The sequence below is a fragment of the Melopsittacus undulatus genome, chromosome 3 (genome assembly GCF_012275295.1).
Source record: "Melopsittacus undulatus isolate bMelUnd1 chromosome 3, bMelUnd1.mat.Z, whole genome shotgun sequence".
Taxonomy (NCBI): domain Eukaryota; kingdom Metazoa; phylum Chordata; class Aves; order Psittaciformes; family Psittaculidae; genus Melopsittacus; species Melopsittacus undulatus.
The window spans coordinates 106,678,992-106,706,954 of NC_047529.1; the positions used below are offsets into that span (position 1 = coordinate 106,678,992).

At 40.3% G+C, this 27,963-nt stretch overlaps 3 protein-coding genes across 5 annotated transcripts in view; 1 reads left to right on the plus strand and 2 right to left on the minus strand.

The window, feature by feature from the left end:
- NVL (nuclear VCP like) overlaps positions 1–4,841 on the minus strand; it is a 41,644-nt gene extending 36,803 nt beyond the window's left edge. Inside the window, exons 1-5 of the mRNA XM_013129752.3 lie at positions 4,611–4,841; positions 2,453–2,526; positions 1,436–1,488; positions 1,253–1,349; positions 310–364 (exon numbers count right to left, since the gene is read on the minus strand). Of these exons, the coding sequence (XP_012985206.3) occupies positions 310–364; positions 1,253–1,349; positions 1,436–1,488; positions 2,453–2,526; positions 4,611–4,667 (336 nt within the window). The 5' untranslated portion in view covers positions 4,668–4,841. The remainder of the gene's footprint in view (positions 1–309; positions 365–1,252; positions 1,350–1,435; positions 1,489–2,452; positions 2,527–4,610) is intronic.
- Positions 4,842–5,011: 170 nt separating this feature from the next.
- On the plus strand, positions 5,012–13,180 carry CNIH4 (cornichon family member 4). The gene is made up of 5 exons (XM_005151867.4): positions 5,012–5,141; positions 6,537–6,605; positions 7,585–7,697; positions 12,259–12,399; positions 12,977–13,180. The coding sequence occupies exons 1-5, from the start codon at positions 5,073–5,075 to the stop codon at positions 13,002–13,004; spliced, it is 420 nt and encodes a 139-aa protein (XP_005151924.1). The 5' UTR covers positions 5,012–5,072; the 3' UTR covers positions 13,005–13,180.
- Positions 13,181–18,027: 4,847 nt separating this feature from the next.
- Positions 18,028–27,963, minus strand: part of WDR26 (WD repeat domain 26) — a 33,326-nt gene continuing 23,390 nt past the window's right edge. For 2 of the 3 annotated variants that reach the window (XM_034061188.1, XM_034061185.1), the window contains 3 exons: positions 27,491–27,620; positions 24,605–24,790; positions 18,028–22,999 (listed from right to left, as the gene is read on the minus strand). In XM_034061188.1, the coding sequence (XP_033917079.1) occupies positions 22,974–22,999; positions 24,605–24,790; positions 27,491–27,620 (342 nt within the window). In that variant the 3' untranslated portion in view covers positions 18,028–22,973. Of the gene's footprint in view, positions 23,000–24,569; positions 24,791–27,490; positions 27,621–27,963 lie in introns of those variants that run through there. The other variant, XM_034061186.1, reaches the window with a different exon arrangement.

Consider the following 27,963-nt stretch of genomic DNA (forward strand, 5'->3'; position numbering starts at 1 on the left):
AATGACTCCTGTTAATGGATAGTCACCTCTTTTAGTAATAGCCATGTCAGGTCCTTCAATCATTTCATTCATTCCATAGCTAAGTCTTTCAGGCCCCCCGCATGTGTTCTTAAGAAGTGATTCCCCACTACAGATTCTTCCTTCTTCTTCAGAAAACAACTTCCTTTCAGTTCTATAGATTCTCAGTTGGAATTGCCAACTCTGATTTTACCTCACCTTCATTTTTAAACTCTCTAAGTGCATTGCAATTTCACAACACAGAATTGTGTGTTATGCGAATACAAATAATTATAATAAAATACAACTTACTAGATCTTCTGGATAATCATCATAATCAGAGTCATCTGTGGCACTTCCTGCAGTCCTTTACATGGAAGGAAGACAAAAACTATTAGGGTATCAAAGCAGAACTGCAAAAACCCACAAAACAAACCAACACGATTTCTACAACATGGTTCCCCATACCCACGATATGTAGCCTAAGACTGGAGAAAAATCCCTGATTTGCATGCTCTGAATTTACTGCTGTGAAGAGTTAAAAACCACATCCTTTCCAAGTCTGCCATGAGTTGGATCAACTTTGCAATCTGGCTGAAAGACTGCCCTAATAAAAAGTGGTGTAGGATCAATCTGATTAAGTTCACCAAGAGATCACACAATCTTCAGTGCTGGCACAAGGGAAATACTAGCAATTTACTGCTGTACTGGACTAGTTCTTCTGACAACCATATCCTAAATTCCTGTGAGACCCTAATATCTATCAAAGGTTAGAGAAACCAGAATGGTCCATGAGACTATGCAGAATTAGGAGTAAGGAAACCTCAGATCCAGTGGTGATTTACTCTGAATAAGATAGGCTTATCTTGTAGCCTTTTCTCTCAGATTCAGTTTATGTCCCTCACACCCAAAAAAGTTTAGACACAAAATAAAACTAAGGAACTGAATCACATGAGGACTGGGGCCTCTTGTGGAAACCTATTGAGAAAGCCCGAAGGTTATCCACTAATTGAGGGCTATATGATCCCCATAACAGAAAAATTGTGACTGGTTCTAGTATCTGCTTGTCTTCAGTGAAAAAAGTGCTTCCATTCACTACAGGTAGCTTCTGATGAAGACAGGCCTGTGGGAAATCAAAGATCTGTCTGTAACCTTAAAGCTACCAAAATTTAATAATATGCAGAAAGAAAGTTTTAAAGAAGTCATAACACTAATGGCATTATTAAAGCAATCTAATGGTAAAAAATCTTCTTACTCATTTTTCTCTTGCTGTCTTGCTCTTTTTGCCACATGTTCAGCTTCTAAACCTGCTAAATCTTCACGTTCTTTTTCATTACTGATTATTCCAAACACTGAAAGGAAAGGTTCAAACATGTTAATGAATATGACAAAGCATATTCAAAGAATTTGATTTTAGACATAATACTAACAGAACTACCTTTTTCAACTTGTATTCTAAAAGCATTTCGTTTTCTTCGGCCATAGTCTGCACTGAAAAAAACCCAAAATAAACAGGTTACACCAACTTCTTCTTCCCCCAACACAGAGTCATTCTCAGGGGAAAAAAAATACATTGTCAGTTGAAAACCAAACTTCTATGGAAGCTCTTATCAAAAACCAAATATGTGAACATATGATTGTTTTGCCTTAAGCCTGGAACAGCTCAATCACTGGGATGAAACAAAAGCACTAAACTATACTGGTCTCTAAAGGGATGTTTAGTTAATACTATACAAATTCTTCTTAGATGGAGATAGAGAGAAGCAGCAACATACAAATGATCACAATGGATTCTATATGGACACAGGACTAGAAAGGACAGTCCAGTGAGGAATAAATGTGCTGATCAATAGTGGTCACTATAAGAAAATCTGATTCAATGAGCACCCTTAAATGCAAACAAAATCATCAACCTTTTACCTTCACTTACTAAGGGTATATTTTATCGATTTGCTTTTATAAAAATCACTGAAAGAGGAAAAACAAAACTCCAAGACCTGTAAGCATCCTGAGCAAAGGGTTTGGCTCCCTTTCTCTAAGAAGGCACAAATAGAACACACAAACATGAACAAATATAATTCTCCACCTTCATTAACCCCCACAGCCACCAATGACCTGCTGACACACAACCTTGCTCCCACTCATATCGGCCTAAAATTAATTAGGCAAGACTGACCATCCTGCTGAGCATCTGAGCTAGATTTAGTGTCTTGCTGAACCCTCTAATCTCCCCCATCTGCCTGCATCAACGTGTTATTTTCCCCAACATTTCAGTTCACTGAGGGTAAGGACCAACATGCTGTAATACATCTGTAGCTGTTTAATTAAAACAAAAAAAGCAGCCCACAAAAAACAAACCACAACTAGATCTTGCAATGCCAGTGCATTAATAAAATATGAGTTACCAGATATATCAACAGATGGAAACACTGCTAAAGTACAAATCTCTGCTCACCTGTAGATTTTCTGCAAATCAGATGCTAGGATTCCAATGTCAACATACTGGCCACATTTACTACTTGCAAGATACTGAAACGAAAATATTAAGCAGCAAATGAAATCTTTGTCAATCACTTCACCAGAACAAATAGATCAAATATGCCTACTTTAAACTCTACTCTTCCTAGAAATGAAAATTGAAAACAGCTTTGAACTGCCTTGGAACACACTAGACAGTATTTCCCAATGAAATAGAAACCTTATTAAGACACAGAGGGGAAAAGCAGCACACTGTATTCTGGCGCTTCCATGATCTCTGCTGGTGCAATGCCATTGTTTTTATTTAGTAAGAAAGGTGACTTTGTAACCCACATGTCATCTTATTGTCAATCCTTCTAAAGTTCTTGGTTTCTCTCAGTAAGCCTCCTTCTGGGTTTAGGTCTCCTACCTTAATGAAATAATCTACATCAGTTAGCACAGATACTGTCATAATAAAAACTTCAATCTTTATAAGATGTTCCAATGAATGCTCTAGAAAAGCATATAAATTACAGTGAAATCTATAAAGCTTTTCCTTTTTTTTTTCCTGCCAGCAGCTGATCCAACCCATTTTCAAACCACAGTTATGAAAGTACAAGAAAATGTACAAAATTTCAGGTGCAACTGAAGTCCATTTTCTTTCTCTCCCCACTCTCCAAATTAGGAGCAAGAAGTTTCAATATGGTAATCACCAAATCACAGAATGGTTTGGGTTTGAAAGGACCTTAAAAATCACCTGGTTCCAACCCCCTGATGGTGGATTTTCCTTCTTATTAAAAGGAGACAGAATGCCCCTAAAAGACACGGCATTACCAAGGCTACAGGAAGAACAACTTCAAAATCTCATTTAAATTAATACCTCTATTTAAAAATCAAACTGCTTAATATTAAATTCAGAATTCCTTTTTTAAATGATGGGACACTTCATGTCACCCATGAGCAATTACAGACCTACAGAAAAAAATCAAGCCCACCATAAATCCAGCTGCCTTTCTCACTTCAGAACAGTCAAGACAATTTCACTGTGATCTTGTAAATTAAAATAAGCAACTTCCCTCAAGCAGCCACTCGCATTTAAAGGAATTAGAAGCTGAGTACTTATACACAGACTCAGAGAAATGGTGTTTAATTCCAAAGTCATCATAAATTTTCAGAAGGTGTGACACAGCACTGTATCACCTGAAGGAATCCCTGTTTTCCCTGCTCTTCACGGGCGTATTGTGGAAGTAATCATATTTCTTCCCTTTTCTTCAGTCATCAACTAATATAATCGATGTACATGTTTCCAAAGGTAAACACTTCCAATTTGCCTATATATACTCTGAGTGCATTTTCTCTGGACTACTTTGGAGTACTGCATCCAGTTCTGAGGCACCCAACATAAGAAGGATGGAAACTTGTTGGAGCAAGTCCAGAGGAGGCCATGAAGAAAGATGCTCTAAGGGGCTGGCGCAGCTCTGCTTTGAAAATAGGCTGAGAAAGCTGGGCCGGTTTATCTTGGAGAAGAGAAGGCTCCTTAAGGGAAGACCATAGAACACCTCCCCGTGCCTAACAGGGCTATAAAAAGCCTGGAGTGCGGCTTTTAGGGCCTGTAGGGACAGGACAAGGGGGAATGGCTTTAAACTGACAGAGAGGAGATTTAGGTAAGACATTAGGAAGTTCTTCCCTGTGAGGGTGCTGATGCTCTGGCACAGGGTGCCCAGAGAAGCTGTGGCTGCCCCATCCCTGCAGTGTTCAAGGCCAGGTTGGATGGGGCTTGGAGCAACCTGATCTAGTGGAAGGTGTCCCTGCCCATGGCAGAGGTCAGCACTGGATGAGCTTTAAGGTCCCTTCCAACCCAAACCATTCCATGGCTCTGTGACATTCATCTAATTTGAAACTGCAGCCAGCTTCAGGATCGAAATACTGAAGAATAAAACAAAAAGAAACTAAATGCTAAAAACCAACCCCACCATTTCCAAACCCCAGAGAGCAGGCCGCCTCCTGGCACCCTCCGCCGCTCCCTCCCACCCCTCAGCGGGCCGATGGCCCAGACGCCTTCCGCACGGCAGGGTAGCGGCGCGGCGAGCCGTGCAGTCCTGAGGGAGCCCCCGCTCGCCGCTGCCTCCCCTTGGGGCCGCCGCCCGCCCCGGTACCTGCTTAACGCGCTGCTTCAGCCGCAGGTCCACGAAGTGTCCCGGCCGGCTCCGCATCCTGCCCGCGCCGGTGGGACCGAGGCCTGCCCACCGTTCAGCCTGCGCCGGGCGGCCGAGAGCCGCTAGGAGGGAATTACGCGCAGGCAGCGTGAGGGCGTCTGAGCCGCCACGCCGCCTCAGGCCCCCTTTGAACCTCCGGCCTGTACCGACAGAGCTGCCCGGAGAGCAGCTCCCTCTAACTGTGCCGGCCGCTAATTAAGCTTCACGGTGCCCTTCCCGTCGGGGCTCTATGAGCCTTCGGCCACCGCAGCGCCCTCAGCAAGAACCGGGACATATCCGCCCGTCACCACTGAGGAGAGCGGGCGGAGACTCCATTTCCCAGCATGCTAGGCGGCACGGCGTGGCCCTGCCCGGGCGGGGCACAGGGCGTACGGCGGCCGGGAGGGCGGCGGCCGAAGCGCAATGGAGTCGGTGATCTTCATCTTCTCGCTCATTGACTGTTGTGCCCTCATCTTCCTTTCCGTCTACTTCGTATCCTTCTTATCTGGGGTTGGAGGGGGACCGGGGTGCGCAGGGTTGGGGCTGCGGCTGCTCCCGGTGGGGCGGAGGTGAGCCGGGCCCATTGAGGTGAAGCTGAGGGCGGGCGAGCGGGGCCAGCGCCGCCGGGGTGGTAGTGGGCTGAGGGCGACGGGACGTGAGGGTCCGTGAGGTAATGACCGCTGATGGCAGCAGCCCGGGGCGGTTGAGAGGGGAGTGCTCCAGGGCACGAAACATGCTCCCTACTGCGGGAGCTGGAGCTCAGGGGGGCTGCCGGCGGCCACGGGTGTGCGCGCCCGGAGCCATGGAAAATCCATCGTGGCTCAGTGCAAGTAGCGTATGCTTGGCGTTGTTGGGGAGTCAAAGCGTGCTTCATGCTCTCACAAACCTCACAGGCCTGTAAAACACGGTCATGCGGTAGCTTTAATTGTAAGCATACCCTACGCGATTTTAGATGTGAGCTCGCAGCTGGGAGACTACGTGTTCCTTGGCAAACGGAATTCCCGTATTCTTTATTACAGACTTGCCTGCGGGCTTTGCTGCTTGGCGTTGTTACAAATGTAGAAGCACCGAGTGGGCTTTGCTTTCTTATTTTTCTGAATAGGAGAGAATTGGCTTTCATCCTGATGCTATTTCAGAATCTCTCCAGTTCCTGTAATAGGAAAAAGTGCAGAAACACTTGAAAGAATGTAATCCTTGAAGGATAGGTAATTTGTTGAAAAATGTAAAGGCTTTACCTAGGGATTCAAGAAATCTTGTGCTTTTTCATTTTCTTGGAGAAAAGGAGCCTGAGCTTTGCAGGGCATCACATAGTGATGTGCACGTGTACATCCTGAGACTGTTTTAGTGGGCTTTGCTGTCAGAAGTCTTCTTTTTTCAATTGCTGAAAGTTCATTTGATAATGATGTTACCCTCTTTTTTCCTAGCAAAGTTTGAATTCAGCCAATGTTGCTGCAAATGTAAAGACAAAAAGTAGATACACTTCTAAACCTGCACTGTTGTGCACTTTATTGTGAGGAGAGTTTAGAAACTGCATTAACGTTTTCTTCTAAGTTGTGGTTTCAAGTGTTGTAGTAATAATTCTGATACAAAAAATACTGAGCTTGCCTTCTTGGTCTGTTCTTAGGGTTGAACTGAACTTTAGCACTTAAGCAACAGTTGCCACAGGAAAAACATTATAAAATCACTTGGCCTAGTGATAAAATGTGGCCTAACTTGCTACCTAAAGCCAGGGTTAATTGTAACCAAGTGAAATACGCTTTTGTCAGATCAGCTGTAGAACAGGACAGTCTATGCTGAGAGCAGAGTGCTCTCCGCAAGTTATTGAATGAAAATAAAGCTTTGTGTATTCCCAGTTACCATACAACTTTTCCTCATCTTGGACTTCAGATAATTACACTATCGGATCTGGAATGTGACTACATTAACGCTAGATCGTGCTGCTCAAAACTCAATAAAGTAAATTATTCTTCTTTACATTTTATGTGATATAAAAAATGGCTCTTCATCTTAGCATCGCGAGTAACAGGGGTGTAATGTGTGTGAAGAGCCTCAATTGGCAGTATTTTGCTTATATCCTTATTTCAGTCTGCTTGTCTTTTTTTGATGTCTGTCTTTCTGCATATTCCATCAGGAAAGGCTGTGCCTCTGACCCCTGATACTCTGCATTCCTGGGACTGAGACTTAACTCTTCACAGACCTCTTAAGTTCTGTGCTTTTGTTTTTGAAAGCCACACCAAGGATGTCTGTCTGTGACTGAACTCTGAGACCTTTATAGCAACTTTCTCAGATGTTTCTGTATAATTTCTCTCCAAAAGTAGAGAGGTTTACTATGCTAAGAAAAAGTACCATTTTAATCAAATCAATATGGCCTTCCTGCGTGGGTGCTCACTTTGATTTTTTGATGTTTTCTTTCTTAGTGTAAGAGAGAATGCTGCAGGACACTATCAAGGCGACAATGTGTTACTACCAGTTACCCAATTTAGCTATGCCAGTTTTCTTATTGATCAACTTTCTTATCTGTTCCAAGCCTGAGGGTGCTTGTATGTCCTGTGTGTGTGCACATTTTAATTATCTGCTTCTCTGATTCATAAATCCAGTTCTCTGCAGTGATTTCGAATGAGCACTGTATATTTCTTAACTCGCTTTCTTAAGTGCTTGTGTAACATAGTTATGTTCAACCACTGCTGTGTTTCTCTAGAAACTTCCGTAACACGTGGATAGAGGATGTCTGTTAGCCCAAAACCAAGCCCTAAGATACTCTAACTCACATGGAATTTGTCTGAATTTCCCCAGATGTGATGAAATCATATGCTTCTGCCATGATTTTTCTGCCTGAGTTTTACATGATTGAAGTAGATGATAAGTCTATATAGATCTCTTCTTCAGAAAAGAATTTACATTTGTGCATATAATTCCTTTTCTTCCCTTTTTACAGTGGGTGGTGCCTGAAGTGATTGGCCATGCTGTTGTAACAGTATTAATGCTTATTTCATTGCACTGGTTCATCTTTCTCCTTAATTTGCCAGTAGCAACATGGAATATATATAGGTAAGTGCAAAGGGTTTTGTGCACTTTTTTTCTTTGCCACTAGTTAAGTGTAGTATGAAGGTAGATAATATGTTGTCATGAGATGTTTCAGTTGTGTTCTTGAGCTGCCAGCAGTTTTTATGGATCTAGCTAACATAAAACTCTCCCCTCCTTGCCTTTAAAATTACAAGAAACCCAACAGTGAAGGGCAGGAAGCTTCTGTCCAGTAGTAGAAATGTTTGGAAGGGAGTATCCTTGCATTCTCCTTAGTGCCCAGGAATCTTGATTTGCAAATCATTCCCATGTTCATAGGAAATAGTGTCATTCTAATCGGGATTATGATAGTAGTGCTGCAAACACAGTGTTTTTCATGCTGTGTCTACATGCCTGATAGTGATATCAGCATAAAAGTATGGAGGTCAGCATGGCCAATGGTTGTAAAACCATCAGCCTGTGTTATCATCCCCACACCCTCCTGTGTTTGCTGTCTTTTCTGTATCCCTCATTTGCATTGCTTTTGGTCCCCCATTTTGCCTCTTTGTATTTGGAAAGGTTTGCAGACTTTTGCAACTGTTAATGTTACTGATCTCTATATACTGGGTTGTCCATGGCTTTGGAATGGTTTATCATCAGTAGAGGTTTCCATGTGGCAACATTGGGCCTGATGGTTCAAAAATATTCTGTTTATTTTGTATTATTTGATGTGCAGAGAACTGAATCTTTACCAGTGCTGTGCTAATAAAAACTGGGTGTGGATTTGTTGCAGTTCATCACTAATCACTATAGTACAGGAAGTCCAAAAGACCAAATGTTTTAGAGGTGTAAAAAGTCGCTGTAATCCTTGTTTGCCTGAACTTGCTAGGGCTAATTGTTTGCAGGGATGGATTGAGTTGCTGGTAAAATTAAATGAGATTTCATAGCTTTCCCTAAAAAAAAGTTGAGGGCCTCATTGTTCTTGGACAAAAATAACCATGCATTTATCACCCTTGTTATCTACAAAACTGAGAACAAAGCCTTCAGATGTTTCTAAGCTGGAGTAACATGAGGCACAATAGAACTTGTATGCTTAATAAACAAATATTGCCTAAATACAACTTTAAGGATGGTTCTGTTTGGCCATCTGTATGTACAGCTGTATTACACACTGACCAGTTACACAAAATGACCAGTATTCCCTTTGGTATCTTCTGGCAAGTATGGAGTTTGCATTTTGCGTTTCATTTAGGCTAGACTCTTTCTACAGAGATACTAGAGAGGGAATTAATTTTCTTTGAAGCTTTGAAGAGGTCTTGTACTGGTTATCCCTTCTCTGCTTCCTTTCACTTACTGATAATGCTTAAAGTAGCCACTTGCCTTCCCCTGTAGACCTGGTCAGAGAGAATTTGAGAAGATACTGTTATTTCTGTTTCCACACTCCAGGCAGTAAGCCTTGGCTGCTGTTTTGAACACTCAGCTCTCATTTTATGTTTGTCATACATGGGGTAGACATTCTGAGTATCCTAAATCCAGGACTGTGTTCTTAATTCTAGGGGTGCTGTGCAGGCAATATGTGAATATGACAGTATGATACTTCTCCTGTCCTGCCACAAGCAGTCAAAATGTTAAGACTGTATTGCTAATCCTGTTTTCTTTCTGAGGATTGAGGAGTTTCACCCACATTGATTGGCTGGAGTATCCCATCCATAGGGAAGGACTTAGAGGTCTGCAAAAGCAAGTGTGTTTTTTTAGCATTATAAAGGAAATGTGATGACTTGGGATAGAACTTAAATTTCACCCAGTGTTCAATGGACTGTCTGGTAGTCAGAAGAATGGTGGACTGTAAAGAAGTCTGAATACACGGATGAGAGGAGAAGGTATCATTTACTAAACTAGGATTAAGTGGGAACAGATGAAGTGTGAACCTATTATCTTGAGCTGCACTATTCCAGCATCAGCTAAATGTGTTTGAATCTTCTTCCTATGTTATAGTATCTCAAGGACCGGTCTCTGGAGTCAGTGTTGCTGCACATGAATTCAGAAAGGTTTAAGATAATCATTCTACTCCAAGAGGAGTAACAGAAATGTAAATACTTGTACTTTTGAGATTGAAGAAGTCTGTGCTTTGCAGTGTATCTAAGTGATAATAGAGAGAAAGGTAGGATAATAATCCCTTTCCCTTATCTCTTCCCTTCAAAACCTGCTTAATCTTGATGAGTGAATGCTGGTTACAGGCAGTGCTGGTTTAATTTAACCAGTTGTCTCAATGATTTCAGCAAGGGTAGAGAGGGTTTTTGTGAAAGGGGCACAAAAAACAAATCTCAGGGAGGATAAATTGGTCAAAAACAGCATCAAGGGAGACTTTCAAAGTTGCGGCTTGTTTATTGTAACATCCTGCTGGCCCTTCTTGTTCAGCATACTCAGGTGCTCACTTAACTTGGTTTACCTTTTGCTGAATTTCCTAGTGTCTTACACAATCCCCAGTGAGACACAGTTTTGCCTTATAATGTCCTTGTTTTAAAACTAGATCTTCAAGCAGCTTATTTGAAATCGAATAATATTTGAAAACAGATACGTTTTTAGTTCTTAAATATTTCTTAGACCTACTATTATGTAAAAGAAACAAGAACTACAAAGGAAATGTTGAATGTGAGTAGACAAGAAAGAAACCAACTTTGAATGCTTCCTTTTCATCTTTGCTCTGTAGACCTGATTGAGACAATAGGCCCAAATAATGTGATTTTGCTGTATCTTTAAGGAAATCAGGCCCCTCTCAAAAGTGAAGGAGTTAAAAAAGAGTAATCTTTAAAATACAGTGAAATTTTTGACCAGAACTTCCACATCCCTTATGAAATTATGTAATCTAGAGCCAAATGTCCTGTTGCTGTGGCAGCAGCTTCCACTGAGTGGAGATCCTGGAGGCACCACTGTATATATTCACTAAAGCTGCAAGTTTTCTTGTTCTGTGTGGCTTTGCTGCACAAGTGTTTTTGCTGTTTAGAGTAAAACAATGGGCTTGAGTTGGGTTTGTTAGCATCTGGCTTCCTTGTGTCCATGACTGAAGTTCCTGAGATGTATAAGCTGTACTGGCTTGTGGGCCTTTTGGTGGAATTACCTCCCTGGTTCCACAATTATGTTGCATAATTTAGGTGTTACCAATGTTCTTCTTAAAAAGCAGAATTAATAAATACTACCTTTATGGCACTCATTTCCTAGGGACAATAGAAAACTGTGCTTTATTTAGGATAAATTGCCACAGGAAACTTATGTTCCTCCTTTTATTCCAGTAAAACGCATTACATTCCCAGCAAATGGACAGTAATTTGTGTTATAGTACTAAAAATAGAACAATCATGTAAAACTTCACATTTAGAAGAGAATTTCAAATTGTAATTATTTCACATGAACTATTTCTAATGGGACATAATTGAATTTGTTATTAGTCAAATATGCTGCAGTGCTTCTTAATGCCTCTGTGAAAGAAAGACCAATGCTGTGGTCTTAATGGGTTTTGGTTGACTGTATGGCTTTGGTTGGTTGATTTGGTTTTATCTTGTCTCCTGCTGCTGCCATAAACCACCCGTTTCTTGTTCCCTTCCTTCCCCTTCTGTTATTGAGACAAATGTTGTGAGAGGTGAGAGTGCCTTTTGGAATACAAGTGGTGCCATTCTTTGAGTATATACAGAAAATCAAGAAGTGTTCTGTTCTGAAAGCTTGCTTTTGCTATGGGTGAAAGACGAGGAGTTAAATTCCTGTGTAGAAAGAGCATTATTTCAGGAAGGTAGAGCCTGCATGACACTGAAATGAAATACTAATTTCTGTTCTAGACTGAGCTCAGCTGGAATGAGAACTTCACACACTTGCATTTACTGTCCTGAGAAATGCTTATGACAAAAGAACATGCTGCTTGTTGAATTTTCATGGGACATAAACATGTGTTTTGTTGGTGTTACTGGTTTGCTTCCATTTCACTTTGTTTTGCTCAGCTTCTGTTCTGATGTGGGTTTAGACAGCAGCACTTAGCTTCTTCAGTCCTGCCCAGTCTCTCACCCTGTCAGCCTCAATGTCTCTGCTGAGATAGCACAGGATGGTTGTGACAAAGACAGGAATACATTTTGTCTCTTCTATGCTGTTTCATTTGATCACTGCCGTTTGTGATTATCTATGTGGGGTTTTCTGCTAAATAAACAATTTATTAGCTAAATTCTTAGCTAAATTAATCTTTTTCCAATCCATTTCATTTAATGCATCTTTCCACTGCGGGTGGACATTTCTATCATAACACCAATTAACCATGAACAGCAATTAAAACAAACTGGAATCTGCTATTGCCTGGAAACTCTCCCATTTACACATGGGATGTTGGGCTGATACATTTAGTACTTTTTGTCCTCTTCGATGGTGGGTTGTAGTGGCAGAAATTCACATAATATCCTGAAACTGAAATAGAATTTAAAAATAGCTCCCTTATGTTGGATTGTGAAACAACTCTTCAGATGGAAGTCCCTTCTGTGCAAGCTCTCCTGTTCCCCTTCCTCTACATTCCCTTATGTTTTGATGATTATACTTCTGTTTTGATTTGGTTTCTTTCTTCTTAAACTTTCAGGTACATTATGGTGCCATGTGGAAACATGGGGGTATTTGACCCCACAGAGATCCATAACCGAGGACAACTGAAATCACACATGAAGGAAGCCATGATTAAACTAGGCTTTCATCTGCTGTGTTTCTTCATGTACCTTTACAGGTTAGTTGCAAAAATTGCTCCCAAGGAACAAAGGAATTGTCTACCAGCTATTTTTATCTCCTCTATTCTGCTATGGTAATTGCTGGTATTTGTGTCTTGTATCCTGCTAAGCCTCAGTAATGTATTCTGACAACTGTCTGCAGGCTCATTATGTGCCTTTATTCTCTCTGATCCACCGTTTGAAAGCTCAGACTACTCCTTAATCTCTAAAATCTATAAGTACAATATAAGGGGTTACATGATTTCAGCACCTAGAATAAGCAGCCTGTTTAGAATGGAAATAATCTTGAGGACCAGATTTGCTTTGCAAGTTCTATTTTAGACAATAAATTAATCAAGCTCAGTTATAAATGGGTGAGTTCTGTGATGGGCTCATTTATTATGGGATAGAACAACTACTGTTCTTGTGCTGCAGTATTACTTCTGCAGGCCTTGTCTTCGTGAGTAAAGCACAGAGCACAGTTGCCTTGACTTTGCATTTCAGAATCAAGCACAGTTCTCTCATGAAAGCAATAGCTGTTGCTATTTGCACGTGCCTCAGTAATCCACTGGTGTCATGTTTTCTGTTTTGTCACAGTATGATTCTGGCTTTGATAAATGATTGAGAAGTTGAAAAAGAACCGTTAGCTGCCAAATTGGGTCATCACTCCAGTGACTGGTTGTGGAGCCACAGACACCTTCTGACCATACCTAATCAGTGTCATCGTGCAGTATATTTTACCTCTTTGGACAAGAAATATTTTTTTTCTGTATTTTTAACATAAAATATTTTCAAAAGACATTGGATCTGTGTAGCACTTGTCTTTGTTCCTTTACAACCCAAACTGCTGGAGCTGCTGCTTCTCTAAGATGAAATCCTTGCTTACAGAACTGATCTTGTAGGAATTAAATAGTGGGAATGGAAACTCCTTTCAGTAGCATGGGCTAATAGTTGTGGTAGCTCCAGAACAAATTTAAGTGCAGCTCTGATGCCTGTTTCTTAGTGAAAGGTGTCAAGATGTGCCTCTGGCTGTCAAGCTGACCTGTAAGAGCCTAGTCTGAAGCAGTGGTTGGAACATAGATTTCAAAGTGGAGCAGCAGCACAGCTTGCATCTTTGTCTCAGTGTGTTTTCCAGCTAAAAAGCAATGGAATAAAAGTTAAGCTTTTCTCCCTTCTCACTCCTCCCTCCCAACAACCTGTATGAAGACTTGTGTTTGGATGGATTAAGGTACCTTTGGTGAAAGTGACACTTGTGTGTAAGAGAGAAAAACAGATAAATAAGAAATGTGATTAATACTTGCTTTTTTCCCTTCAAGTCCTATTTTGTCATTGAAATACATCACAGCCCTCCATGCAGGGTATTGCACTGGGATTGGTGTTGGTTACAGAGCAAGACGCTACCTGCAGTCACTGCGTCCTGAACCTGCTGCTCCCATACCCAGTGAGCTGAATCAAGAGTATGTCTAGCTTGGGGAGGTGGTCAGGTAAACATAATTCCAGTTACCCCAATACGCTTCAAAGACACCAGCAAACTTTATTCTTTGTGGAGCTCTTGCATCAGTTATAAGTATATGAACCTGAGTTTGTACCCTCACCGTCCAAATGTTTTTAAACATATGCACAGAAGCAGGGTTTTTGGAAGTGGAACACTTCATAAATACAGTTCTGTAATTAAGTTCTAAAACTCATGAGCTTTTCCTTCTGAAGTACTTGTTCTTGGGTGAATAGCTGTAGTTAGCAGATAGTTTTCATGGCCAGCAGTGAAAAGACAACACTGAATCTTGATTTCTTTAGTACCTTGTGTTCAGTGCTTGTTCTAGGAAAAGTCTGGCTTTAAATTCATGATGGATGGAGGCCAAGTTCAGCTGTTGCAAAGATTAAAAACTGTTGCAAATTACACTCATTAAAAATAACGAAGGAAACAGCTCCCACAGCTGCACACCATGCACTGCTTGACACCACAAACATCAAACTGCAGAAGGTACTGCCTTATAAAGCCAAAACCCAGACAGGATGTAGCTCTGAGTAAAAGTAAAGCAAATAAAACTTTAAAAGAGAGGAAAATTAGTAACTTTTGCCACAGCTTATATAGTAGGCAAATAAGTTACTTATTTGTATGTGAAAGAAAAGTAGAACACGTATTTTGGGTGTTTGCTGTTAGAAGAAAAGGCAGTGTTAGTAAGCTGCTTAAGTCCCTGCTGTAGTGTTAATGGTAGTGGAATTTAATGACATTTCACACTGAGAAACATGCTCATTAATCTGCAAGTCCACTGCTTATAAAACTATCACTTTTACATCTTATCTCAAGGTCATGTCTTTAGAATAAGAGCTTTATTGGTAATGAAGATGTTTGTAAGATACAAATATTGCCTCCAATGATTTCCAAGTGCCAGTACCTCAGGATTACAGTGATGACAGTAGATAGGGTAGACCTCATTCCCTAATTGAACTGGTAAAATCTGTCACTCGCTATGAAAAGCTTCTGTTCTCATCTACTGAGGGAAATGTTTCTTTTCAGAGAGATGAGCAGTACAGGGAAGGATGAGGGAAAAGAACAATGCATTTGAAAACAAAACATAAAACTGGGGGCAGCATTAAGATATCATATCTTTGACCTAGAGAGATGTTACTGTGGATTTCTCCCTGTTTCCCTCCTCAAGAGGGAGTTAGCCATGATAGACCACTAAAAACCTACAAGTATGTTTTCTAAGTGATGGTTATCAAATACTAAACAAGCTGTACTTTATTTGAATGCAAACTTCCCACTCAGTTTTTAATATAAATAAATTCTCTGTTCATTCCTATCAAACATTGTTATAACAGTAGTAAAAACCCCAGGGAGCTACAGAGAAATTACACTGGTAATGTTTAAGCCCTTCTTACTGTACAGGGCCATTTTCTGCCTAAAGAGAGAGCCTCACAGAGCTCAGCATCAGCAATCAGAAACATGTAATTGCTAAAAATGTAGTAAATTAGGTGAAAATATGTATGCTACAGGCATCTATCTCATGGGAGAGCCACAAAGCACAGAAATCCTATGGTAAGAATCAAAACTCCCTATTTTGTGGGTCTCCATCAGGAGAGAACAGGGCAATTTAAATCCAAGCTTATGATACAGAATTCTAGACAATTACAAACTTTGGGATGATATTAAATAAACTTTGGTGGTGTGAGACCAAACACAGACTCCCTCCTATTTGCTCACCAGATCATTATTTCCCTTTGGAATGGAAGTATCCAAATATATCTTCGTGAGGGGATCATTAGTTTATCCATCAAGTGATTAGCTATGATTTATCAAAGCCCTTAATCCACAACAATTAATCTGCACTTGGCCTCCAGGATCCATTTAACAGAGGAACTGCAGGAACTTTAAAGTAGAAGGTTATTACCCTCTTTTCCTCACCCACAGTCTAGAGCCTGGCCAGCTTGTGAAGACAGGACTCAGTGAGCAGGTCACAGAGCTGACATTGCACTTGGGAGTGGGATTAGTTACAATGAACGATGGCGTGTTTCCCTAATTAATCGTTACAGGTACAGACTGTTGGATATTTAGCCTGTTTTATTAAAGAATATACTTAAATCTTCAGCCTACTAAGTTACTGTTTTGGTTTTTTTTTATCTACAATAGTTTTATATTATGGAACATAGGAATTCAGTGGGTTTAAAAGGATGACCAATAGTCCTAACAACACTTGTACATGCAGGTGAACAATCAACCTGACTGCTTGATAAGCCCATAAAAGCAAATCTTTATCTTTTCAGTACTGGCATAGCTCGATTCTACTTTTTCTTCATGAGAAGCTCACTAGGATTTTGTACAAATGCCAAGAAAAGACCCTTTTTTTCCCCTCAGAGTACAATAATGAGAGTGGAGGTAGCAACAGGAAAACCAGGCTATACGGACCACGATGCATTTATCTGCACATTAAGCACCTTATCTGTGGCAGAAAGGGCAGAGGCATACAAACATTGTGGGTCTTTTAAAATGAAGAGCAACTGGGACTGCCACTTTTCTGTAAGGAGTAGATAGCTTGAGCATGTGCAACACATGCACTGGAGCAGAGGGATGTATCAGGCAGCACAGAAAGCAGAGAGCAAGGCAGAGTATCAGAGTAAGCCTGAACTGCCCCTCTCGCATACCCTACACCTCAGGCAGAGTTTGGATTTAAACTACCTATAAGATGCTCATCTACCATCAGGTTCCTTATATAGTTTCTTTTAAAGAATCTGAAAGCTTTTAAAAAAAGTTTAAAAAGTTACAATTAATTTCAAACCTTACATAGGATAAAATGTCACAGTTCTACTGAAACCGTTCTCTGTTGCGCTTGTCACCAGTTAAAAGCAGACAGGACAGCAGATGAAGCACAGTAACAACCCCATCCAAAAACCTAAACTACTTTCATCTGCTGCATGGAGCATTTACAGCCAAAGCAGGTCTGTGATCTAACCACCCTCCTGCCAACACTAGCACCCAAGGGAAGAGGCACAAAGCAGCACATAAAAAGGAGGCCAGCCTTTTCCACCTGCTGTTGCATTTAAGCCATAATTGTCTATAAACTGCCTAAACTGTAAGGGAGGAAATAAAGATAATATAAAGGTGCTAATACAGGGAGTAACGACCTTTTCTAATCCATACAAAATCTCAAAGTATTAAAAATCTTGAATGGATTTCAGCAGAAGGTTCGAGTCTGGAAAAGCTACAAGGTTGGGAGGGCAGCTTTTTATTTTACAGAACATCAGCTAGAGCTGAATAAAAATGCCTAAAATGCAGGACAAAGATGAGGTTCTTTTTCAAGGCAGAAGGAAGGACAAGAACACAGGGCAAATTAGAAGGAACAAAGGCAACAGCTGAGAAGCAGCTTCATTCAAGAGCTCTCAGCCACAAAAGCTTCAGATAGAAGCCTGGAAGTCCCTGAACGTCCCTTTGAGAGAGTTCTTTTACAGGGGCATGTAGTGATAGGACAAGGGGCTTTAAGCTGAAAGAGGGTAGATTCAGACACAGGAAGAAGTTATTACCCTGTGAGGGTGGTGAGGCAGTGTCACAGTTTGGCCTAGAGACACTGCAGCTGCCCCATCCCTGGCAGTGTTCAAGGCCAGGTTGGATGGGGTTTGGAGCAATCTGCTCTAGTGGAAGGTGTCCCTGCCTGTAGCAGGGGGCTGGAACTGGATGAGCTTTAAGGTCCCTTCCAACTCAAACCATTCTGTGATACTTTAGGAACATCTCACTAAGTAGTATAACCCCTCCCCCCAAAAAAAACAAAACCCACAAGCCTCACCAATTGCCTAAAACAACCTGGGTTTAGTATTTAAGCAAGCTTCAGCATTAAGGAATCAAGGCTCTTGTGGAGCCTCAAAGGAGCTGACATTCACCAAGTTAGGTAAGCACAGAACAGCACACAAGGAAGGCAACTGCTTCACAGACATTGAGAATGTGAAAGCATTGGGATGCCAGATGCTTAACCATCAAAACCCAAAGACCTGCTCACAGCATGGAGCACATTCATCTTCAGCTAAACTGCCACAACTGATCTTCCTACTGAGGGAAGGAAATACTGCAAATAAGAAAGAAATGTATAATTAATGATCAAGAGATTAACATCCAAGTCAGTCATGTCAGTGAAGTTAGGGAAACTAAGAACTATTCATTCCAGTTATTTATTCTGTTTATTGAATTGAAAGAAAGGGAATACAAACATTTCTGTTCAGTGCTGTGCACCAACATGGAAAAAGTGTAATCTTGTTGTCTTTTAAAAACCCTAATAAAAACAACTCAAAGGTAATGTCGTTCCAATTGAACAATCTTTAAAGATATGTTTAAAAGACTACACATTTATAAAATAAAAAAAAGTTAAAACGGTGTTCTGTAAATAATTAGTGAAACAAGTGAAAATAAATACGAGACCCAAAGTTCTTATGTTTTTAATGTAATATAGCAAAGAAATCTTGATAACTACTTAATATAATCCGAGGAGAGTAACAAAAAATCCAGAAAGTTTAAGAACGCAATCCTTTGAAACATTTAATATCAGTCCATAGCAAATAGTCATTACATACCAAAAGCTCTAAGTGTTAACTAGTTCCACCACAACTCCATATAAATCTCGACAATTTAGAAATCTTGAGATCAACAATAAAGTTCTCGTCTTGATCTCTACAGCTTGGTTTGTAAGTACATACATGCTTTGAGGATCCATTTTGTCCCATGTGTTTTCAAGGAGCCAATAACTTTTTCCATCTGTGCCTAAAAATGTTAAGATTCCGATCTAAGCACATAGACCCTAACGATGAGAAATGGTGAAGAAAATAAAAAGAGATGGGGCACAAGAAATTTCAGATGTATAAAAATATACTGATATTAACCAAAACCTTCTGCTCAAAGGACACTTCACATACACACGACTTAAGAGTATGCAAGAAAACATGAGTACCTAGAACATTTGGTTCTCTGTCTGAGGAACACATGCACACACACATTCATACCAGGTGGGAGCAACACACTCACAGATGTTTGAATCCAGATTACCTGGATTAATAGACAGAAAACTTGTCTACAGTTTGACAACTACGAGGCAGCTACTGCAGCAGGAGTTCAACACTGCACACTTCATTCAAGTCCACCCTGTTTAAAAAAGTGTCAGAGTTAATGGTTTTCTTCTTTTTTTTTCTTTCTAAACACCATTTAAAGTAGCAGTTTTGAAGTATGGCCACTGAAAACAGACTCAAGCCTATGTGGAAAACACAGGAGGAGGTCAAAAGGAGGATCAGCCATTTATGGGATGGGCATTCCTCTTTAATAGTTGTCTCAAAAATTAGACATGAGTGTATTTTACAGCTAAACTACAGACCAACTATTGAAAGTGCATTTTTCCTCCTCCCCTTTTGAGTTACAGTAGTTTGTTGGTCAGTAAATCCTGCTTCTTACGCCCATTCCTCTTTCTCTGCTTCCATCCCCCTTGGGGTCTACATCTCTCCTTAAACTATGGCTAATTGTAGGAGTCCTGGTGTCCTGCTACGGAAACCATCAGAATGGGGTTTGGGTGGGAGTATCACTTAGCAGTGTAAAAGTACACAACTAGACATAAACTCCCAATGGCATATTAACTTGTATTAAGCATTACCTGTTTGAAGCCAAGTTGAGAAGTAACTGGCAAAATCTGGATAGATTCCTAGCTTGCATCTTTGCTCTAATCATGAAATGAGGTTAAATCTCAAAGCTGGAGAACTTCAGAAAAGGCAAGAGGGTATTTAAAATCAAAGGTGTCATTTCCCCCCCATTACCCTCCCTTCCAAACCAAGGACAGATCTAACATTTTCCCTTTTGTGCTCCACTGTGCCTTGAAAGTTACTTACCTGAACAGCTAAAGAACGTTCAGACAATACAATGCTTCAGCATCTTGTTTTTGAGGCTCTGCCTTGACAACAACCTGGGACTACTGTGATTTAAACCAACAGCTGACCACAGAAAGTTCCAGAAGGAGTACACTCACAGTATTTTCCTCTCTCACACCATAGGTCTGTTGACTAGAAACAGTCATTTATTGCAGGTGTGTACTTGTTGCAGCCTTAAGATTCCAGCTCTATGAACATTTTTAAGCACATGGAAATCAACATGTTGCAAATGAGCAAACTTAATTTGTTTTTTCCCCACTCAGAGAGTCTCATAGTCTGTGCACAAAAAAGTATAGGTACTTTTCATTTCACACACCATGAATAGGTGATATGGTAGAAATAGATTCAGTTCCTCTTTAACCTGCAGGTTGGTAGTTGTTATTGCTACATCTGTAATGTCAGTTTACTGCTTGCCCAAGTAGTGTGGTGAAATGAACTCTCACCATTGTCTCATCTCTGCTTATCACCTGTGAGAAGCAGGCAGCTCTGCCAGGTGCTGCTACCCAGACACTTTGGAAACAGCAGTACTGTCTATATGAAGCATATTTAGAACTAAAGCAGAGACTCCAGAACATGTGCTTCTCCCTAACTCTGATTCTTACATACCTGAAGTGTATTTTAGAGGCACAAACCAAGTCTGGGTGAGAAACCCCAGAATGGAGGGGCAGCATTTTGGCAAAACGACCAGGTTTAAGTTTCTGCTGGCAATGCTTTGCAGGCCTGAGCTCAGATGCCCTCCCCACAGCTGGTATCAGGTGAGGAGTCTCACTTTGTTTAGCTATGCCCACCACCTTCAAAATGCCCTTTAAAGTACATAAGGGATTTTAAATCTGACCTTGAGATTTGATCCAGGCTTCAGCACCTGCCTAATGTTCCCACTTTAGTCCCGTGAATATGAAGGAAGTGGTGCCAGACCTTTGTAGGAGACCTTAGAGGCATCAAATGTAGGATTATTCCCTTTCCCTAAATAATATTTTGTTTGAAAACATAAGCTCAGAGAAGGACAACACAAGCAGGACTTCCAAAGATACACATACTGGCATTGCTTATGAATTATACTGTGGTTTGAACATAGAAAACACTGGTTAGTTACAGTTTAGGTATTCAATTTGACCTTTGGAAGCTGTCTGTTTCCCTGCAACATTGATGCCACAGGAGCTAGACTGATAATCTTACACTGTCCGAACTAGGAAGACAAACAGCTTCCTCCAGAACTAACTAATGGAAGAAGCAACTGATTTGTAGTCTTACATTTACACATGTATGCCCAGTTCGGTGGCACAGTAATTGCTATCACAGAAATTCACCTTAAGACAAATGTACTAGATTGAAGGTAAGAATATGAAGTTCCTACTTCATTTTGCAGGTACCAGGAGGTCAGGTTCAAGGCTGGTCTCAACCAGAGTTTCAGAAACTTAAATCCTGTTTAAATTTACAAACAAGGCAAGAAAAAAACCCCACCACCTGATGGCTGGAATCTTAAAACCCCACAAATTTAAAGATCTAACCTTCGAGCATCACTTTGTTCTTCCGCGAAAGAAAAAAGGGACCATTTATGTTAAGCACCGCATTCCCACTTAAAGTGGCTGCACTTCCCTGTCCTTGAACTCCACCAAACTTTCCCCCATCCTTCTTCCACACATGACTAATAAGGACACTAGATTATTCTTTCATTAAAGGATGAAGTCCACACTTCTGTTCACACCAGCACCCAGTGGTGTGCCTTTCCCTGCACCCTCTTCACTTCACAGCAGTACCAACACTACTTTTCCACCCAAGGTGGCAAAAGGGAATCCAGTGCCATCCCATAATGAACTTGTGTGTATGCAAAAGCACAGTGATGCCAGGCCATCTGTTTATGTCCAAAAGAATAACAAATCATGAATGACTTTCTCCCTTCTTAAGACAGGCTATTAGTGGAGCTACTCCTAGATGTGTCAAGATGTTCAAAGCACCAGCTTGCAACAAGGTCTGGAAGAGGCATTTCAATCTGGAAACTTAAAGAGTATGTTCTCAGAAAGAAAATCTATACACCTTCATTTACCAAAGAAGGAAAAAATGCCATCATAACACAAGTGTTTAATAATGTCATCATAATACAAGTGTTTAATTATGATTTGTATGTTAATTACTTTTACAAAAGATTTCCTTTGTGATGAAAGGACTCTTCCAACAACACATTCTTCCCTTGAGGTGCAATCTACCTTTTACACCAGCATTGTTGCACATATTTATGTCTTTAAAAGAATCCAAAAAGACCTTGTCTTGTTTAAACTCTTAAGTCTGGTGGTGCACTCTGAACACCTTCTCCTAAATAACAGTTTCTCTGTTAAGCTGGACAGTGAGTTCCTCTATCTAAAACAAGCTTCACTGCCTATGCAGAGCTCCTTCCAGCCACTGCTTTTGATTGGGTCTCAAGACACTCTGGAAAAGCATCGGTGATACCGTGTTTCACGACATTGCTTGCATTGTTTTTTAATTCCAAGTGTATACAAATGAAGTCATTTTAATCCTATAAATAATTTATTTTTAAAAAATTGTGCTGTTAACCCCTTTGCAGGGCAACGAGCTATGTGAAAAGTACAAAACTTTTTGTCAAATGTGATACTGAGAGTGCTTTTGACATAGTTCATTGGTTTATCATCTCAATTTATAATATACTGCGCAACGGGCAAGGCTAGAATCCATGAACCAAGCTGCAAAGATCTCAAGCTAAGTAAGGCGGAGAGAGACTTGAGAAACAAGAGAAGGAAATACCTTCCTATCCAATGTATACTCTTCAGACTAAAGCACTCTTTCTATCAAGCCTTCTAAACTGTTAAATAAAGTGTTCCAAACAAGCATTTAAACTTCATTACACAGAAGAGCAACAAGAACAGTAGCCTGCCAGACAAAAAGGCAGGAGGGAAAAATATATATACTGAGTTCAATGGTTAGCCTGAATGTAGCACAGTTCTTCACAACCGATGGGGGGGTAATTTCAACACGGTGTCCGACAACGTTCTAAGGACGTGCTTCATCTCGACTGGTTACTATGAAGCAAGGTGGTAAATGTTTGGCCCCAACCGGGCTTCAGAAATGGTTCTTTTTCATGACGAGCATGTCTGTCCAGCTATCAATCATGTTTGTTTGCACCAAATCCCAAGCCATTTAAAATACGACTAATTAAGTTAAACTGAAGTCGTCTGCTCCAAATTCGCCATCAACTATCCATGCTACTGCATTCCTCTGAGCAAAAACAAAAACATAAGAGAAAGAAATCACATCTTGAAGAGCTTATCAATAGTTAATACTTCCATAAGGTCATTAATACAGTCTATATATACACAAGTTTTACTGAACATGCATTAGTTAACAGATCTTACAGGGTTGCTAAATCCCATGAGAAAAATTACTTATTTTAGGTATCATTACTCATTAATTTAGATATTAATTTAGCATGTTAGGTGTTGGTACAAAACAATAATCTCTTCCAAAAAGTAACGCATATTTACGTTGAAGTTCCAAGGGAGTGTGCTAGTAACAAAGCTCTCAGTCATCCATTTAGGATTCTTAAGTTCTTAGGTATTACTGTGCACCTACACCTCTTGCAGAAGCACTACTGCAAGAATTCCATTTTCTATTGTTTTGATTTTTACGGCATTTATGAGCTTCTTTTCTGGAGGAACTAAGAAAGAGGGAGCAAGCAGCTAACTGGTGAAAATGAACCAAACAAAAGCAAGAGTAAAACCAACTGGAAGATAGGCTCTGATTCCTTATGGGCACATTCCTTACGAACAGGAGATTGGCCATGCTGGTCCACCTAGTGTCAGAAAGCACAGGAGCAGGGAGAGGAGGTAATTCTTCCTCCTAATATCCTTCCAACTTCCAGTCATTTCCACTGAAGTGACATTCTGAACTAGAGGCGTTACTTATATAACAGGACTCAAGGGATGTCTTTATGGCTACTTTGCCTAGGTTCCCCTTGAACTCGTGTCCATACCTAGTATCCATGATGCATTGTGGCAATGGGATATACTGTATTTCATTTTCATGTCTAGTGTAAGTTTTTAGCACAAGGGTGAATGTGTAATGACAGAAGCATATAAACTGCAGAGCAAGCCCCCAGTGGTCAACTTGGTAACAATGGGGGGGGAGGTAAGAAGGGTTGGGAGCAAGGGTGCATTTTAGCAGTGAAAAGTTGCATTGCATTTCCCTCCAGGACACAGATGATTGCTGATGGTTAGGAAAGGAAGAATTAATTTTGTACAGAATTTTATGGTAGGAAAAACTGTTTTCTAAAGACTCTGGAGCTTTGTTTCATAAGCACTGTAATACCAATATTTTATCTGCAGTGTGGTCAAAATGCATTACTTAAAATTTACTAACATTGTGTATTATTAAACCTCAAGCATTGGAGGCATAATTTTTTAAGAAGTCTACATAAATAAATTAATATAATCCTGAGCCCTTAGTGACACCACAGTTTTCTATAGGCATGTGTCAGAAATTTCAATTCCATTTTGGAAGTATCAGTTGTTTCCTTTTTATAATACCAAAATAACTAACTTGGATAAAAATCACCAGCCACACATTAAAAAAACCAAACCAACCACCAAAAAAAAAACCCAACCTGAAACAGTTAACTTTTAAAAGTTATGATTCTAACCCAAAAATTAAAAGTATTTTTCTATCCTATTTATGATAAAGAAAACCCATGGAAGCACCTACCTTTGATGTAAGGTTTGAGGGCAGGGGGTTAGAACTGGACGAGCTTTAAGGTCCCTTCCAACCCCAAGTCATTCTATGATTCGATGATTTAGTAATTAGAGAACACACACAGAGCTCTTTTACCTTCAATATCCTGGTTGTCTACAAAAGGCGCTGGTCCCCATATTCTAACAGTGCCATCATCAGAGGCGCTGGCCATCATGGATGGGATCTGCGGGTTCCAGCTCACACAGTTAACAGTACGCGTGTGCCCTGTCAGCTCCGCAATGGGCAGCTCGCTACGCTTGTGCCAAATATATACTTTGTGATCTAAATAAAACACACATTTAAAAAAGAAAACAAAACAGAATGAGAAACACTGCTCTGCACGGACCAATTTGTTGTATCAAACAGCACTTCCACACAAGCTCCCAACAACTAGAAAACCCACTGATGTTGTAAACCACATGTCTATTCAATGTGCAATGGCACCAACAATTTTTCTTCTAAGAGTGATCACAAGAACATGGGGTAAAGCTCTCTAAGAGAGATGCTCCCTTTTAACACCTGCAAGTCTACTGCACTTGGTAGTTGAAAAACACTTCAGTACAATGCAAATGTGTCGATATATGGCTAAAGAGAAACACCAAGCTACTCAAACTAACGATAGAGTTGTAACCTTCCTTGAAAGGATGTCTTGATGCAATCTTTTCTCCCCCCTCAAACAACAGTATTTACAGATCAGTACGTGCATTATAAAGTCATAAGTATTAAGGCAGAATATTTATGACAACCACCACCTGCTGATGAACACTAGATAAGATCACAGCTCTATAGCTTATAAAATACATCTTGATACTAAAAACCTAAAACATTTCAGTGAAAGGGCAAAGAGAGCAAGTGATGGAGGGCAACAAAGCCTAGTGTCTCAAATTGTGACCTATTACTGTACTTGATAACAATTCTTGTGTAGTATTTTAAGATATGAATTTGTATATATTGAAGTAGATACAGTAAGCAATGCTACAGACCTTATTTTGTGATAGGAAGCTTTTAGTTACTCCTAGCAATATGCTAGGAATAGAACAGTGACCTGGTCAGACATTCCACTGCAGTTTCTAGAGAAGCGTTACTGCTTTATCATCAACCATATTTCAGAATAAATGGTTAAGGTGGTTTGGTTGTCTGCTGTCATCCCCCATCCCCCACCCCAACTAGCAGCCTGTTGGTTGACCTCTCTAGGAATGTCTTTGGAATATTCCCAACAGATCTATACAACCCAAACAAGTATGTGTTACTGGTGTTACACAAAAGCCTCGTATTTAGGGCTGGGATATAACATGGAAGTATTTTCGGCTGTTTGAAAGGTTATAATGTATCATTCTGAAGGCTTCACAAACAAACCAGTCTTCACCTAATCTTCCTCCTCCCAATCCCTTACAAAATAAACTTGTTCTCTAGCCTACCTGCTAGAACAGCATCATGGAACCCCATGGTAACTCACTTGCTTTTGCTGAATCAGCTCATTTGAGCATACCACCTTTATGTATACTTGTACTGATGCAAACATTCTGGCCATGTTTACATTCCACTCACAACTTCAAGAGCCTCCATATCCACACTATACATCAAACAACTTAAACACAAGACACACAGGAATCTGCTGTCTGGGAGAATCAAAGCCTAAACAGAAACCAGTAGTACAGCACTTGTATGTCTGTATTTTGTTTTGGAAAAACAAGTTCACCAGATTAAGGCAGCAATTTCCCTCTCAGAAAGAGGCCTCCATTTTCTTCCTCTTGATGCAAGTGTTAGAAAGAGCCCATGTAGCTGGCAACATACCTGAGGAGGTTAAGACAGTATTTTCAAACTGTTACCTTTTTTTAACAAACTATGTTAACAAGGCTATGACAATGCAACCTTATTTCTGTTTGCTTCCTTGTTTCTTAGTAGATCTATGTTCTCAGAAGCCATGTTTGCAACAATTCAGTTCAAATCTAGAGTGTCATCAATTTCAGCTACTGCTCAGTACATTTTAGACAATGAAGATAATAAAGAACAAACAAAAGAGGGGAAAAAAGGACTGGTGCACTGTAGTATTTACATCTACACATGCGCATCTGTATGGCTCAATAGAAATCCCGAACTTCTGGATCTCTAACCAAGAACTTTGTTCCACCATTTATGGTTCATACTGGACTGGAGGACTGGAGGTGCTGCCCTGCAGTCATATTCCACTGTGTCAGGCCAAAGAGTGAAATATGGGCTTATTTTTGAAATACTGCTACCCATTCCTGGAAAATATCAAGTAAGTAGCCTGGCCAACCTTATTTCCTCACAGTTTGAGTTACACAGTACTAACAGAGAGTGTTTACATACTCCAAGTGTAATTTTTAGCCCCACCATAGGCTTGAATCTTAAGTGACCTCCATGGGCAGTGATGGCACTACATCAGTGACAGAACTGAACCAATTCCAGATATAAACCATTAACTGATTTCTGTTCTTACCACAGACAGTTGAATAAAAACAAACCACAAAGCATTTGGTCGCCAAGAAACCCTACCAGACTATGTCAACAACTGCTTAATTTGAGACTACTCTGTCCATAATTAAGAGAATGACTCTACTGAAATTAAAGTAACCTCACCACACCTATATCTTCAACATACAAGTGAAGCTGTTACTCCCCAGTATTTTTGATCCAAACCATAGGCTTAAGCATAATACCACAAAAACAAAAAGCCTCAAGAACACCCCACCTACTTCTAATTAAAACTGTGCAGATGCTTTGCTTCAGAGGAACAACACAAGAGTCATTAATGCTTTCTGCTACTACAATTCTCTCAGAAGATTCTGCTAGCACGCAATTATTTCTTCAAGTATGCTACAATCCCACTGCTCCTGAAACTTATTTGAAGAACCAGTTTGCTTGCTTTCGTGACAATTGCTACCATCATCATCATTATAAAAGTGAGGTATAGGAAGGATACAATGTTCCAGTTTTCTGCATAAAGGAGAATGATGTTACCTTCACTGCCACTTGCGATGAAATCTTCATTATGACCACCAAAACACGAGTGAATTGTGTAAAACCCTTGTGTAACACCTTGATACTTTCTCACTAAAACTCTGTCTTGTAAGTCCCATAAGTGAACTCCCTGAGAATAAGAAGTACGAAGAATGTTATTTCATCATTCAACATTACTCACTGCATTCTTTTGAAAAACTAGAAAAAATTAAACATGGTAGAAATACGTTACTTTAGCCAACTGTTACTAGATCAAGAGGGTAAAGACACACCACATTACTAGATTAGAATTCCAGTATGCAGTCCCTTCTGTTCTGAAAGCTCCTATTCTTACCCAAGGTTCCAAAAGCAGAAATAAGTAACATCCCATTCTCACACCCCCAGCCATGTCAACCTGACACAATACTTGCTGTACCCGGGCTTCTCAGTGCAATAGCCAGATACTGACATTTAATAGTACATATTTCATAGCA